Below are 16431 nucleotides of genomic sequence, written 5' to 3'. Positions count from 1 at the left end.
CTGACTCAGCTTCTTTCTCCCAGCATCCTGTTCTGTTTTCTCCACCCACCTAAGGGTTGGCCTATCAAGGGGCCTAGGCAGTTTCTTTATTCCTTAACCAATGAAATCAACAACAGATTGATATATGACACTCCCACATCAAACTCGGAGACTACTGGAGATTGAAGCAACCAGTTTAACATCATTCACCCTTTCAAAGGCAGAGGCAAAAGAACCCTCTTCCTTATCTAAGAGCTATAGAAGTGGAATCATTGCCTTGACACCACGCTCCACATATATGGTGGATGAAGGACTAGAACATTGGTCATCTGTCTTCTATTTTGAAACAGCCTAATTAATAATTAATCAGTAATCAATAGTGATCATTATAATGGCAACAGTTATTTTTTGTTTGTCATCTGCCAAGTAACAAGTATACATGCAAAGTTTTATTTAGTCTTCACATCTGTTTTATTCACAACTTATTGGAAATTGAGGGCCAGGAAGCCTTATTCAGCTACCCTCCAAAGTTTCCTTCATGCTTTTTCTGCTATAATTTTAGATTGCAAACAGCTCTCTCCTCCTTCTTACCCTCCTCTCTCTGATCCCACCAGTGCATGCTCCTTTCCTCCCTCTCTCTTTTCCTCCCTCCCATAGGTTTGTCTCAGGTATAGAAAGTGGAATGATGAAAGTCCTGGTCAGAAAACTTATCAACTATGTTCGGGTATGGACTGCCTGGATTCTAGAATATGTAATAACTGTGTTTAACTCTTACATTATAAAAGGCTGGTTTTAATTTTGATTCCTGTTTTAACAGGCACTTCCGGAAAGTCAGTGCAAAGTTTCCCTCATTATCTACAGATAAAAGAAATACTTGCAATCAGCGACCAAGAGCTTCTGCCAAGCCATGTAATGGAGCAGCACTGGAAGTTCTATGTGGAATGTAAGACGCTACCGTTCTGAAGCCGGGGTTTCTGAAGCCGGGGTTCTTGGTAGCCGATTTCCTATTGTTCTTCTAGTCAGCAGCCAGCCATCCCGTCTTGTGTGGCGGGAGCTGTGTATTCACTGTGATAAGAAACTGCTAGGCCAGGCTAGTGCTTTCGTGCCAGTGGAATAAAGGCATTCCTGAAGAAGACTGGTGAGCCTCTTGCTTTAGTTTTATTGGCAGAAACTTAGAACTAACTTTGCATTCGGCACTTCTGCCTCTGCGTGAGTAACAATTCTTGTAAGGGAAGTGAAGATACACGTAAAAGTGGTTCACAGGTGATTATCCCCTAAGAGACCCTGGGTTGTTTTTCCCAGTTACTCTGAACTCTAGACCAAAAAATATATATAAAATTATGAAGGAAATTTAAGTTCTATTTAAGATTAGTATAGGCAGGGGGCTGGAGAGATGGCTCAGTGGTTGGGAGCATTGCCTGTTCTTCTAGGGGTCCTGAGTTCAATTCCCAGCAACCACATGGTGGCTCACAACCATCTGTAAGGAGGCCCTCTTCTGGCCTGCAGACATGCACACAGACAGAATGTTGTATGCATAATAAATAAATAAATAAATATAAAAAAAAGATTAGTATAGGCAGGGGCTGGAGAGATGGCTCAGTGGTTAAGAGCGCTAGCTGCTCTTCCAGAGGTCATGAGTTCAATTCCCAGCAACCACATGGTGGCTCACAACCATCTGTAATGAGATCTGGCGCCCTCTTCTGGCCTGCGGGCATACATGGAGGCAGAATGTTGTATGCATAATAAATAAATAAATCTTTAAAAAAAAAAAAAGATTAGTATAGGCAGTGCTAAATCTTAGAACAGAACTGACCAGTGCTGACTGGGGCTGACTGTCCCTGAAGGATGCGCCTTTGATATCTACACTGCCATGAGCATTTGGAAGAACTCAAGAGCTTTATCAGTTTTCCCAAACTCCTTACTATTTTGGTAACCAAATTATTCTCATCCTTCATTCTCTCTGGCTCCCAAATAATCTTTGGCCTGACATTCTTATACTGTTGTGTCTCTCTCATGTAGAAAAGTGGAAATTGCTATAAAAATCACTAGAAGGCTGGAGAGATGGTTCAGCAGAATTCCAGTACCCATGTGGCAGTTTGCAGCCCTCCCTCCAGCTCCAGTTCCTGGAGATCCAGTGCTCTCTGGCTTCTGTGGGCACTGGGCATGCATTGCACAGGCATGCATGTACACAAAATACCAATACACATAAAATAATTGTTCAACATTTTTAATGAGCAGAACATGTTTGGGGAAATATGGTATAGGCTTTGGATGTCTTTCTTCAAATGCATAGAACATTTAGAAAACATCTTTGTACTATGCAGTTGAGAACTGACTCTGAGATGCTGGGATACAGATCTGGGCAACTTGGAACAGGAAGGATCTGTTGCACCCAGAGCTGGCAAGAGCTGCTCTGCCGTGACTCTTCTGAGAGACCACAGGACAGTGTAGGGTATTTACAAGCTGTTCTGTCTATTCTGGGTTCTCAGTGAAGCTCGCAAGCTTCTGACCCTCAGCCATACACAGTACACTGAAGACTGTCCAGTGATCCAATCTGCTTGATCTTTGTGCTCTTTCTGTGAGACTGCTATTAATAATTCACTGCGTATATTCATTGCACATAGTACTGTATTATATAAGGGTATTGTCATATAAGACTATGATGGACATTGAGTACTTTACCCTTCATATGCCTCTTTCCTCTTTTTCCCTCTTCCCCTCTCCCAGTAATCCCCCTTTTTCCTAGAGAGTCTTGCCTCCCCCTTCATATTTATGTAACATTATTTTACCTATTTCAAATATATAGAAACTATTCATGAGAGGAGACGTATTTGTCTTTTTGAGACTAACTTAATTTCCTTATTTTCAGTTACTTCCATTTACCTGTGATTGGCATAACTTTGCTCTTTATAGCTGAAAACACTTTCATTGTGGCTATGTACATTTTCTTTACCCATTCTTCTGCCGTTGGGCACCTGCTATTGTAGACAGTGATGCAATAAACATGGCTCTTGAAATATTTTTATGATACGTTGACCTGAGCCCTCCGTTCCCCTCACTTCAGCCCTCATCAGCACCAGTGTAGACTATTTATACAGCAGCAGTTCTCACCAGTTACGCTGGCTGTTGATGAGCACTGCTGCTGACAAATTATTCTCGAGTATCTGCATTGCCCCCTTTACTGCTGCAAGAGTGAAAGAGTAATGGCTGCAGACCTTAGCACCACTGACAGTGTGGTGGAAGTACCACTCCAGCCTTAGTACCAACCCAGCGCATAGGAGCAGCACCTGCCGGAATCACAGACCTCATCCACCACAGTTGATGGTTCTGGGAGACTCCCTCAGTGTACTGACCTTGCTTTCTGGCTTCTGAAGTCCACTTTTGGCTAACTGTTCTTGATGACTTAGTATGTCAATCTAGGATTTGGATTTGTGCTTAATTAAAAGCTCACCCTAAGACTGTACTCAGGTCCCAAACATCCAGTGTAGTCACCAGCCAGCTAATAAAGGCTTTCTATTGACTTGAACCCACAGCTAAGTGGTCTTCTCCCATGGATACCTCACAACAAAATCTAGGCCAACAATTCAAATCCTAATGTAGTCTTCCAATTTTATCTCCCAATAATCTCTAGCTCTTAAATATCCTTTTTTTTTTTTTTTTGGTCCCTGTTTTGAACTGAATTGTGTCCCTCAAGATTGATGTGTTAAATCTCTAGTCCCCAATTTCTCAAATTTTGTGTTTGTAGATAGGGCCTTTAGAGGGTTGGTTAAGTCAGATAAAGTCATTAAGGCGGGCTCTGATCCGTCTTCCTCGAGAGACACCAGGGATGTAAGAGCACAGCAATAGGCATCCGTCTGTGAACAAGTGGCCCCAGCACAGAGTAGACAGCAGCAATACTGACTGAAGACCACGATTTTGAAAGATGAATTTCTGTTGTTTTCAGTCACCCCATATATGCTGTTTTCACACGGTTGACCCTAGAAATGAATACAACCTGAATCCCTCTCCCTCATTTACAGTTTCCCCCACCTAGAACATTCCCTCTCTTCTGCATCCAGCATGGCTCCCGGGACTTGAATCTAACTGAGGCGGTGAATGAATTTAAAAAAAAAAATGGCAGATGGAGAATCTGGGTCAGGTGGTCTGGGCTCTCGGCTGGGAAAGCCTCAGCACCCAGAAGCTCAGAGTGTTCAGTATAAGAGTTGAACAATGACAGGGTTATGGTCGACAGCCAGATCAAGGGGACAGGCTTAGCTCTTCTCTGTAGGAGTGATCTCTGTTGTGGAGCAGTCTTCAGGACATAACTGTCTGGGGAGGGGAAGAAGCTATGGTGGACATTTTTCTGTACACACTGTCAACACTCAAACTTGGTTCCTCAAGAAAGGCACTGCATTTCCTTCTGAGCCTCCCAGGTGGCAGGGAGGTTTTGCCATCCCTCCAAGGTGCTGAGGCTCTGGGGTCCTTCACATGGACATGCCTGTGTCAACAGCACAATTCACTCGGGGCTTCCTTTACTCCCCTGTGCTTCTCTCCCTTGCCCATCTATAGATTTCATCATATAGTTCATCATGTAATTCATCATATAGTTCATATAGTTTGTAATATAGTTCATCATACAGTTTGTCATATAGTTCATCATATAATTCATGTAGTTTGTCATATAGTTCATTATATAGTTCATCGTATAGTTCGTCATCATATAGTTCATCATATAGTTTACATATGAGGCCACTCCTCATTTATGACCTCCTATATTGTCTTGTCAGTTTATCTTTAATCCAAGCCCTTAATAGTTGGTGCCTGCTATTCCTAGTTTGAGTTTTCATAGTTTGTCTCCCTGAAGTATTTCAAAAACCTTATTGAGAATCCAGTTCATAGCTGTATAGTTCATGCTTCCTGTAAAGTAACTCAAGCAGAGCAGACACTTAAGAACTTCCTGTCAGTTACAGTACTTTGAAGTCAGTAACGAAGAATCCTACTAAAAATGGCTTAAGCAGTAAGGAAGCTTCATTTCAACAAGCCAAGGGGTGGGGACGTGGGAATGGCTGTGTTTTGGTTGAGCAATGCCGTCATTATTTGTTCTCTAGGCTCGCTCCCATCACAGGGGCTCTGCTGCTACAGTTAGAAAACTGTCATTTGAAATGAAACAAGTATCTTCCGGTGCACTTCTTTTGGGAAGTAGCTCTCCTGAACACTGCCATTTCAAGGAAGTTGTATTACGGTCTGGCAAGATGGCTCAGTGAGACAGGTGCTTACCAACAAGCCTGGCAACGTGAGTTAGAGATTCAGTGGGTGAAGGAGAGAACAGAGTGCCACAAGTGATCCTTCATGGCATGCACACACAAACAAATAATATAATCTTTTTAGAAAATTGCTTTTCCTCAACCACAGTGAATCACCAGCCATTCCTCAGTAGGTCACTCCCTGGAGAAGTGATGGCACCTTGATTTGCTGACAGAAAGGCATGCCCATGTGTGGGAAAGCTGCACAGATCATCCACTGTACCACTCAGGAAACAATGGGGAAGGGAAACAGGAAGTGTAGTTGGTGGTAGGTGTAAGTGGTTGGAATAAGAACCAATATGTCGCCGGGCGGTGGTGGCGCACGCCTTTAATCCCAGCACTCGGGAGGCAGAGGCAGGCGGATCACTGGGAGTTCGAGGCCAGCCTGGTCTACAAGAGCTAGTTCCAGGACAGGCACCAAAGCTACAGAGAAACCCTGTCTCGAAAAAAAAAAAAAAGAACCAATATGTCATTAATAATTCATACAGTGGGGCATTACAAGCACTTTTGATATATTCATGCATATAATCCTCACCACACCATATGAGACAGGAAATGCTGTCACTCATTTTGAGATGAGTGAACTGAGGAAGAACCAAGTCACTTGGCCAAGAGTTAGAGCAGCTTCTAAGAGGTAGAACTAGAGACCAAACCTAGGAGTCTGAGACTTAGAGCAGCTTCTAAGAGGTAGAACTAGACACCAAACCTAGGAGTCTGAGACTTAGAGCAGCTTCTAAGAGGTAGAACTAGAAACCAAACCTAGGAGTCTGAGACTTAGAGCAGCTTCTAAGAGGTAGAACTAGAAACCAAACCTAGGAGTCTGGCTTCAGAGCTCACGTTATGTGCTGTGTCTGTTTTTTTCTCTCTACCAAAGTTGCCGAATTCAAAATGCACAGTAGGCTATTGAAACAGTGTCACCCTCGTGATGGTCATTTCATTGGCTCCTGCTGCCTACACATTCTGTGGGAGTCCGTTTGCTCACCGTGGTAGCACAGACTGATTCTCACTGTTAGCCAAGGTAGTGCAGCACTCCAGCTGACCAGTTCTAATACAAGCGCATTGCTATCTACTCTTGAAGTTCTTTGTTTTCCTGTCATGCAGAGTTCTCGATATGAACAAACTAATTTGTGTAGAACTGTCTTGCTGCTTGGAATGATTGCACCCATAGACCCTGGCTTGCAAGAGACTGGATTTCTTGTCTATTGGAAACTAAAAGAACTTAACCTCCCATGTATTTTTGGATTCTGGTCCTAATTTTTGTTGTTGTTGTTGCTTTAGTGGTGTTTGTTAAAGCCTATTTAACACAAGAAAACTTACTATCCTGAAACACGTAAAAGCCAAGAACTGTGATTTCGTCCCACTGAAACCATTGTGTTCTCACATACTAATTATTTTACCACCTAAATAAGAGGATCAGAGTGGAGGCCATGCCAAGTCAGCTTGCCTGACTTCATTTAATCCCCAAGTGCAGGGCTATGGTTAACTACTAAATCCCTTAGCGCCCTTGTAAGTTTATATTCTTTCATTTGGTACTACTTTACCAGGAGTTTTTGTTTTGCTTTCGAGTAGTCTGGCCTTAAAATCACCTTGTAGTTGGGGATATGACCTTAAATCTCCCTCCCTCTACCTCCCAGATGTTGACCTTACAGGTATGCCACAGCACCCCATTTATGTGGTGCTGGGATGCATGCCAAGCAAACACTCTTATCAAATGAGCTGTAGCCCAGTCCTCCTTTTCGAGGAGTTTAGAGGGAAGCCCAGCAGGTGCACACTTAAAATGCTGCAATGTCAATAAAGCGCTTGTTGGTGGCAAAGCAGCGGCTTTTTGTGTTTCCATAGGACACCTCTAAGTTCCATGACGTCTGACAGTTTGTCTGAGATAGGAATTTGGGTCATGTCCTTCAGAGCTGAAGGCAGGGAAATGGTAAAGCAAGTTCCTAGCTGGTCGTTGAGCCTTGCCAGTCAGCTGGCATTGCCCAGCAGAGCGTTCCCCGTACCATGGTCTATACAGTAACTGCTGTGAACTGAGCCAACAGAACAAGCCAAAATTGTCTTTGTATGTGTGTGTCCCCAAAAGAAATATACTGCTGATAAAATGATACAGCTGAAGAGAAATGGTGGTTCTTAGGCAAAACATAAAAAGAATAGCCAACCCAATTTAGAAGATGCCAGCTCTGTGCCACAAAAGATATGCTCTTCAACAGTACAAACCCAGAGAACTCCTAGCCACTGGGATTGTGGGTGTCCTTTTCCTCTAGAAGCCAAGTAGGGTGGTTTGAGGTGAGCCTCTCCATCCGTACAGAGGGCAAAGCCAACCAGCCCCACAACGTAGTTGCCCACCCTTGTTTTTCTGTACTTTCCCATTGCATCTGTTTCTTTGATAAAATATTCCATTGGCCTGATGCTCAGCCTGGTTCCTGGTCCCATTGGTGCCATCAGCTCTGCCTTGGTGCCTCACTCATGCCTCATTCCACTTGGCCATCTTCCCAACCCAGCCCCTAACTGCATGAGGCAAGTTTCATTGCCAGTTTGCTGGTAAAGGATAAGAAGCTATGCAGCACACAGCCCAGCCAACAACAGAAAGCAGGTTGCGAACTCTGCCATGTGACCTCCTCCAGGAGCTCTTCCTTGGTGTCCATCCTGGCCAGGTTTAGGTCAACTTGACTTAGTCAAAGTCATCTAAGAGGAGGGAACCTCAGTTAAGAAAATGCCTTCAGGGGCTGGAGAGATGGCTCAGAGGTTGAGAGCATTGCCTGCTCTTCCAGGTGACCCAGGTTGATTCTCGGCACTCACATGGCAGCTCACAACTGTCTGTAAGTCCAGTTCCGGGGAATCTAGCACCCTCACACAGACACACGTGCAGGCAAATCACCAGTGTGCAAATCACCAGTGTGCAAATCACCAGAAGGGAGGGAGGGAGGGAGGGCTTTCCATAAGAGCTAGCTGTATGCAAGCCTATAGGGCATTTTCTTAATTAGTGATTGGGTTTGACAGGACCCATTGTGGGTACTGCCATGCATGGACTCCTGGGTTCTATAAGAAAGCAGGCTTATGGGGAGCAAGCCAGTAAGCAACACCCCTCCATGGCCTCTGCATCAGCTCCTGCCTCTAGGTTCCTGCCCTGCTTGAGTTCCTGTCCTGACTTACTTTGATGATGAACAGTAAGGTGGAAGTGTGAGCCTAATAAACCCTTTCCTCCCCAACTTGCTTTTGGCCATAGTGTTTCATCCTAAGACATTGCTCCTTTCCAGATCTGCCTTTGGTTGATGAAGCCGACTGGCACCTGGGTGTGAATGCAGCCTTTCGGCTGCCACCTGGCCTCTGCAGTTGCTAGCTACAGAGCCTGCAACTCTCCCTTATCTCAGGGCTCAGTGTCTGTAAATGGAGCCATAGAGGTCCTGCAGGGATTCTTTAGGAAGTAGGCCTCAGTAGCAGACACACAGCACTGTTCAGGATAGTTGTCCTTATGAGGGTGACATTAAATTATGTGCCTTGGCTTCCCTCTTTCTAAAGCCCTGAAAAAGAAGTCTGCTGTATTACAGTATGCACACACACACACACACATATACACACCACACACACACCATACACATACCACACATGATACATACCACACATATACCACACTACACACACACACACACACACACACACACACACACACACACACACAAATTCTTTTTCCTTTACAGAAATTCTGTTCCTGTACAGAAGAATTTTTGAGAATGAGCCTGTGTATCATTAGTTTCTTAAGCTTCCCAGATGGTTATAACATGCAGCCAGGTTGGAAACTGTGCTCTAGATCCCTCTGGCTTACTCCACTCTCTTTTCTGAGTGAGCGTGTAGCCACCTTATTCCAGGCTCTGGAGAGAGATGCAGGATGCCTTCATTTCTCAAGCCTCTGTCCTCCTTCCCTTCTCCTTCCTGGCCTCTAGTGGCCGCTGTTCTGCGCTCTGATGAAGACAGGAACCCAAGTATTAACCATTTTTAGTTGAATAACTTGTAATTCATTCACTTACTAAGCTCGCATCTACAATGTGCTGAACCTTGTGTTAAGTTATAGAAACAGAGTCAAGAGCAAGACAAAGTTTATATGCTTGTGGGTATTATGTCAAGAAGCTTGAAACAAGCAAACAACTGATTTTTAGTGTCTCTTAGACAAAAATCACAGCTCTTTGGGGTGAAATATGGTGCAGGAGGTCCTTTTGTATTTGTGTTGCTTTCATTGGTTGAATAAAGAAACTGCCTTGGCCTTTTGATAGGGCCAAGCACTTAGGTGGGCGGAGTACACAGAACAGAATGCTGGGAGGAAGAAGGCAGACAGAAAGCCACTATGGAGCTGTCAGGTCAGACATGTTGAATCTTTTCTGGTAAGCCACGACCTCATGGTGACATACAGATTATTAAAAATGGGTTGAATCAAGATGTGAGAGTTATCCAATAAGAGGTTAGAGATAATGGGCCAGGCAGTAATTTAATGAATACAATTTCTGTGTGGTTATTTTGGGTGTAAGCTAGCCAGGCAGGATGGAACAAAGGGCCCCCCTCTCTCTTCAACAGAGATACATGCCTTGGCCCCTTGCATTTAGGAGGTGGGGGCAAAAGGATCAGAAGTTCAATGTCATCACCCACGTTGTATATTAAAGGCCAGACTGGCATACACAGACTCTGTCTCAAAAATAAAGATTTAAAAAGATGAAATTGCAAAATACCTGGCTTAGGCGTTGTTTGGGGTACAGGTGAAGGGCCTGAGATGAGGTACCTGTGCTGGCTAGGGTTTTGTTAACTTGACATAATCTAGAGTCATTTGGGAAGAGGGAACCCCGAATGAGAAAATATCCCCACCCGCTTGGCCAGTGAGTAAGTCTTCGGGACATTTCCTTGATTTGTGATTGCTTTAGGAGGGCTCAGTCCATTGCGGGTGGTGCCATCCCTATGCAGTGTTTCCCAAGCTGTGTAAGAAAGCAGACTGAACAAGCCTTGGGGAGCAAGCCAGTAAGCAGCACTCCTCCATGGCCTCTGCTTCAGTTTTTACCTGGAGTCCCTTCCTGTCCTAACTTGTTCAGATGATGGACCACAAGCTATAAGGTGAATTAAGTCCTCTCATCCCCATGTTGCTTATGGCTGTGGTGTTTTATCACAGCAATAGAAACCCTGAGATAGTAACTCACTTTGTATCCTAGGCTGGCCTGGAATTTGCCATATGGCTCAGCCTGGCTTCCCCAGTGCTGGGATTAGAGAGGAGAACCACCCTGCCTAGGTCAGATTTGCAGATATCAATTGCCTCTTACCTAGATCCAGGCAGGCAGTGGTCCAAACCAAGAACAATGATCCTTTAGAAAGCCACATACCACCGCAGGCGCACATTCGCTTCCAGCCAGAGAAACAAAAGCAGCAAGCAGAAAACAGAAGTGAGAAGTACCTGGATCAATCACAACTTGGCATTTGTCTTTTTTAAATATAGCCTAAATAGTTCACTGTTGTAGTTGGCTGAGACCCAACTATTTTTTGCAAAAGCAAATGCCCAGGTGTTCACATTCTCGGTTAAGCTGCAGTTCACAGTGTAAGTACTGACTTAATTCCCTGCAGAGCTACACTCAGGTCAGACTTAGTTTGACCTATGTGCCCTGAAGGTGAAGGAAGCATGAAAAAGGACCAAGGTGATACAAGGATGAAGGAGGCCATCACTTAAGAAGCTAATCAAACCAGGACATGGTATAGAACACCTATAATCCCAAAAGTGGAAACAGGAATTCAAGGCCAACCTGGGCTACATAATGCCCTGTCTCAAAACAAAACAAAAGAGTGGAGGAGAATGGCAAAAACACTTTAAAAATCATTTTAAAGGGCAGCCAAGGAAAGCCTGATTTTGAGAAGCAGAATCTGCTTACAAATTCTTTTACAAACACACATAGAATGTTGTCTAACTATCTCGTGCCTCCTGGATTAAATGGGGGTTTTTCTTAAAGTTAGGGACTGTCTTTTATATTTCTATATTCTCTTGTAACAACCAGTGAATCAGTGCAGGAGCAAGAATGCAGTGGCTAGCAGCAGACTCAAAAGTGTGTCAACCTCACCTGCCTGTTTCTGTGAAGACAGCCTGCAGGGGACCCAGCAGGTCACTGGCTTGCTAAGTAAAAGAAAATCCAGGAAAACCCAGAAAACCATACACAAGATCCGCAGCCTCAGGCTAAACTTTCTGCTTAGCCACAGCTGCTTGGCATGGTTGCAGACTCTCCGAAAAAAATCTTCAAACTGCACCAAGGTCACACCAAGGTCTGTTTGCGTGGGTGCTGCTTCACCTGGGTAAGACTAGACGCTAGGGTGTGAACACCAAGTTCTGCTGGCTCACATCCTTCCAGAGTGGAGGGTCCTGAACAGGATCGTCCAGGCTGTTTCACACCACCTCTGATCCGGTGTTCAGCCTGGGCTAGTCAGCTGACTCCTTTGGGCCTAGGGATCCTGGATTATAGGACATTCTGTTCTCTCTCTAACAGTGCTCTGGACCGTCAGAAGATCCCATGGAACTACTGAAGGTGAGTGCTTGTCTTCTCGCCCTCTGTGCTCAGCTTCTTACCACTGTCTCTGTGCGCCTTCAGCCCCACTTCCTTAAGGCAACTAAGTTCTGCAGAAAGGATCCTATCCCGAGTGGCAAGGCCCATGGGGACTCTTCAGTACACTCGGGTGAAGCCTGCTCAGGTCTCTAGGAAGGCTTGTCCCTTTCCCGACTGGAACTCATGCCACTTAAGAGGCTGTCTGTGTTTTATCCAGGGACTTTTCCTTGGAGCAAGAGCAGTACAGTCAGTACTGGGAAAGCAACCCAGGAAGCAACATCATCCTGTGTGGGCAGAGAGGTGTGGCAGGGTTTCTGATGAAGCAATCTCCAGAGTGGCATCACACAAGAATTCTAGGACCTGTCTGTGACTTAGCCCGGGCAAGTTATGCAACTCCTTCAAGCCTTGAGGTCCTTGATTATAAGAGATGGCATTTCTCTCTTTGACAGTTCTCAGGACTTTCTGAAAGAGCAAAGCATTGAGGGTGCTTCCCCATCCCTTGCCCCACCCAATCCTGTAGAATGAACTCAGGGCCTTGTGAGTCTAAACCAGCACTCTGCTGCTGAGCTGTACCTTCAGTCCAGGGAGCAATGTATGCTAGGTGATGCAGTTAAAAAGCTGCCGACATGAGCACTCCACTATATGGATAAGGGTTTATTATAAATAAGAGAGCATAGCCAGAGGCCTAGGCAGAGTTCAGAGCAGAAAGAGAGAAGTAGGACTGGAGGTGGCCAGGGCTTTGTGTAGGGAAGGGAGAACAGCCAGAGATGGAGAACAGAGAAAACAGAAGCAGGAGCTGGGGAGAGCGAGCATAGTGAGAGCAGCGAGGTTGTAAGGAAGAAGCTGCTGGAAGCCTCTGCACTAGAAGGGTGAAATGCGTTAAAGACCAGCCTCGGTGGAATTCGTACATTCCAGGGTAGGAGCACGAGGATTCTAACTATTAAGCAAAAGGAACAGAGCTATGAGAGACTGAGAGGCAGAACAGCATCAGGAGGGACATTCAGTGAATATGAATCCACCTTGTTTATTTTCCACACGCTTAACAGACTTCACTCCAAAAGGGGACGGGAGGTAACAGACTTCATTAACATGATATAAGGAATAAACTTGAATTCTCCGACCTTTGATCCAGGTGGAATCGATCCACCTTTATACCCAAAATACTAATTAACCTCACCCTAGGTCAGGATCTCTTGTTGGTAGCCATGTCTGTTGTCAGCAACTGTGAAAGAGCAAATTCTGTGACCTCCAGTCAAGGTGGAACAGGCTCACATTCGTGGGCTCTCACAGAAATGGGTAACAAGTGAGTAGGGATGGGGGTCTGGAGGCTACAGTAACCTTGGTGTGTCTGTGAATTTTAGAGCCCTATATCCCTTTTGCTAGAGGTAAAGGAAATGCCTCCTTTGGTAGACAGGAACACTGGGCTTTAGCTAATCACTAGAAACTCTCCTATAGCCCAGGCTGAGTTCATTTCTGAATAGCCCAATGCCTTTTGGAGTGTGGGACATTGGAGGGACCTTTGGGCCTGACCTTAAGCGCTCTGATGCCACAGCATGCTATTATGGCAGTAACTCACGGAGTTCTTCCTCTCTGTGCAGTAAGTGCTTCTTTCCCTCGGCCCCTCACTTCTGGGTGTGCTGCAGACATGGGGTGCGGCCAGGCACACTTTGCCCTCGGAGGTGTGCATCAGTAAGCTTCCCTTGATTGTTTTGCTTTTTCCCTTTGAGAATGTACTTGGATTACTCTAGCCTTAGAGTAAGGTTCCTAGTGGTATCCCTAGCTGCCATCCCACAGCTGTTATTTGGCCCGTAGATTGTCATTTGGCCCCAGTCCTTTGGCTCTTAGTATCTCCTTCCTTGGTTATTTATGTTCTTAGTGCAAGGCCTACCTCTGTAGCCAGAGTTTCTTTGAGGGCAGCCAGCACCTCATTTATGCCCCTTTGCATCCTCAGCTCAAACACTGTATCATTAACTGACTTTTGTGAATTGTACCAGGTTAGTGTTTCCCCCAAATCTGTGTCCTCTTGAACCCCATGAATGGACCCTCGCTTGCAAAGAGAAGCTGCACAGATGTAATCCAGTTAACACAAGGTTGTATTGGATTAGAGTCTCCTCCAAATCCAATGTCTGCTGTTCTTAAATCAAAGAGGAATTTGGAAGCAGAAGAAACCTTAGAAGGAAGGCCAGACAGAGTACAGTTGAGACAGAATCGGAGACAGAATCGGAGGGCTACAGCTTGGAGCCAAGCACCAGCAAGGATTCCTGGCCACCAGGAGGAGTCAGAGGATTCTCCACCCAGAACCTGCAGAGGAGTCACAGCCCTGCTATAAAACACTGGCGGAGTGTTAAGGCACCTCATTTGTAGGATATAGGACACATACAAGTGAAAGGGACACTCCTCCTTGGAGGTCACTTGGGCAGCCCACTTTCAGATCTGGGGGGACTGTTTGCAATAAGATTTTTAAGTCACTGAAAGAAATGGATGGAGAGAAAGATAACACTGGATTTGACCTGAGTAGAAATAATAATAATCCAAATAATTTATAACAATAATCTGAAACAAAGTTTAGGAAGATGAAGTTAAGGGTATTTTTGAATGGCTTGATGGCTAATTTTGATTGTCAACTTGGCACACCCACAGAGGAGCCTCAGCCATTGGATTGGCCTGTGGGCATATCTGTAGGGCACTTTCTTGATTCTAGTTGATGCAGAAGGGCACAGCCCACTCTGGGCAGTATCATCCCTAGGCAGGTTGGGAAAGGTTGTAGAAGAAGGCTAACTGTCCGTAGTATAGAAGCAACCAAGAAACAGCTTTCGTCCACGGTTCCTGTTTGTTACTTCCCTCAACCATGGGGTGTGATGTGGATGTTTAAGCCAAATAAACCCTTTCTTCCCCAGGTTGCTTTTTCATGGTGTTTATGACCACAACAGAAAGGATGTTAGAACCAAAGGTTTGATCACTGGGCTGTTGACATGGTTCACAGGGAGGGGCATTCACCACTAAGTCTTACAACCTGAGGTCCATCTCCAGGATCTCCATGGTATGGGGAGGGAACTGATTCCTGAAAGTAGTCCTCTGACTTCTTTGTCCCAAACAAATAGATAAATGTAATAAAATAAAAGACAAAGGGCGCATCATAGAAACCACTTGCATTACAGTAAAATGATTGGTCAAAGATCTGGGGCTAGGAGACCTAGGGAGTGAATGGGTTTTCATTTTGATATGTTCAAAATAATAAAAACAGACATGTGTGTGTTCCTAGTATGCCTTCCTTGCCTGAGATCACTGGAGGCTCCTGTGGTTTGAGCTGGGGCTCAGGATGGCTGCTGGTTCTTATGAATTCCAGCCCTGTTAGCGTGAGTTCCTCTGTGGTTAAAGGCACACACCCAAAAGACCACGAAGTCTACATTCTGGCTCTTGCCTCTCCAACCCCACCCCTCATCCTCACCCCACCCACGTTACTTGAGCCCCACTTCTCATCTGAAAAATCGGAGTAAAAGCCGTTCTTCCCCCTTCATAAGGTCGTGACGATCTACTTAAACTGCATTAAAGCTGAGAATGGGGCACAGAACCGGGGACGTTAGAAGTCTTGGTTTTCTTCTCCTTAATCTCACAGATGACGCCAGCTTGGAAAAGGTGAATTATTGGGGAGATGAATTGTGGAGCCAATTTAATGACTTCTCCAGAAAGTAGAGGTCCCACCAGGAAGGAGAGGTGGGCAAAGCCGGCCCATTTGCCTCTCAGTAACTCTTTAAATGAACATGAAGACACTTGCACACTGAACACAGGACACTTTTTAAAGCCAAGGTAGGGAAACTGAGGCTCTCTGCTGATGTGGGCACTCTGGAACTGACTGGATCTAGATTCTAGGTCCTGCTCAGCTCCTCTCCTCCTGCCGAGCATACTGCAGGCTTTCAGTCCGTTTCAAAACACGGAACAAAGAATAAACCTGTTGGGGCTGACTTGCTTATGTTACTCCTTGCCCTCTAGGGCAGATTCCAGGAACGGTCCTCTACCTCCACGTCCACCCCCACCCCACGCAGAAGACTTTACAAAGTGAGCATACTCACAGGACCCCTTACAAAGACCCCGGAGAGCCAGAGGCTGCCCGGCTGATTTAATGGGCGTGTACCATTCTTTGATACAGTTATTCTGTGAGCCCCATACAGCATCACCCCCTGCCACCCTCAAGTCCGCCGGAGGGGAAAGAGGAAGCATACTCCGCATGTAGGCACTGATTAAAACACAACTTTGTACTCTAATTATCCTGCAAGACTCCACCTTCCCACGCTGCTGATAACGCTCGCCAGGCAGCTCAGGCCATTGCTGGCCTCGCCCTCAGAGCCCACTTACATCTAGGAGACTCCTGACGGCCCGGAACCCAGCGTGCTGGGGACAGCCCGGAGTAGCAGATGTGAGTTGCTTTGTCACCGCCCTCTCTGCGACTTTGGGCAAAATTACTTAGCAATCCCGTTCCTCCGGCATTTGGTGTGTGTCCTGCGGGCGGGCAGCTGCAGAAAACCGGTACCGGGAACCAAGAGCCACGACCTGCCGGCGTGCGCGCCACGGAACTTGCGCGGGGACCCCGAGAGCAGGGCGCGGAGCTTCCTCTGCGG

General features: G+C 45.7%; 1 protein-coding gene across 1 annotated transcript in view; it reads left to right on the top strand.

The window, feature by feature from the left end:
- Positions 1-958, top strand: part of Ankrd31 (ankyrin repeat domain 31) — a 155623-nt gene extending 154665 nt beyond the window's left edge. The window contains exon 25 of the mRNA XM_026783825.1: positions 797-958. Within this exon, the coding sequence (XP_026639626.1) occupies positions 797-942 (146 nt within the window). The 3' untranslated portion in view covers positions 943-958. The remainder of the gene's footprint in view (positions 1-796) is intronic.
- The last annotated feature ends 15473 nt before the right edge of the window (positions 959-16431 follow it).

This window comes from Microtus ochrogaster, chromosome 19, assembly GCF_000317375.1.
Source record: "Microtus ochrogaster isolate Prairie Vole_2 chromosome 19, MicOch1.0, whole genome shotgun sequence".
NCBI classification, from domain to species: Eukaryota; Metazoa; Chordata; class Mammalia; order Rodentia; family Cricetidae; genus Microtus; species Microtus ochrogaster.
The sequence above is the reverse complement of the archived record's forward strand: the minus strand, read 5'-3'. Positions and strand labels throughout refer to the sequence as shown.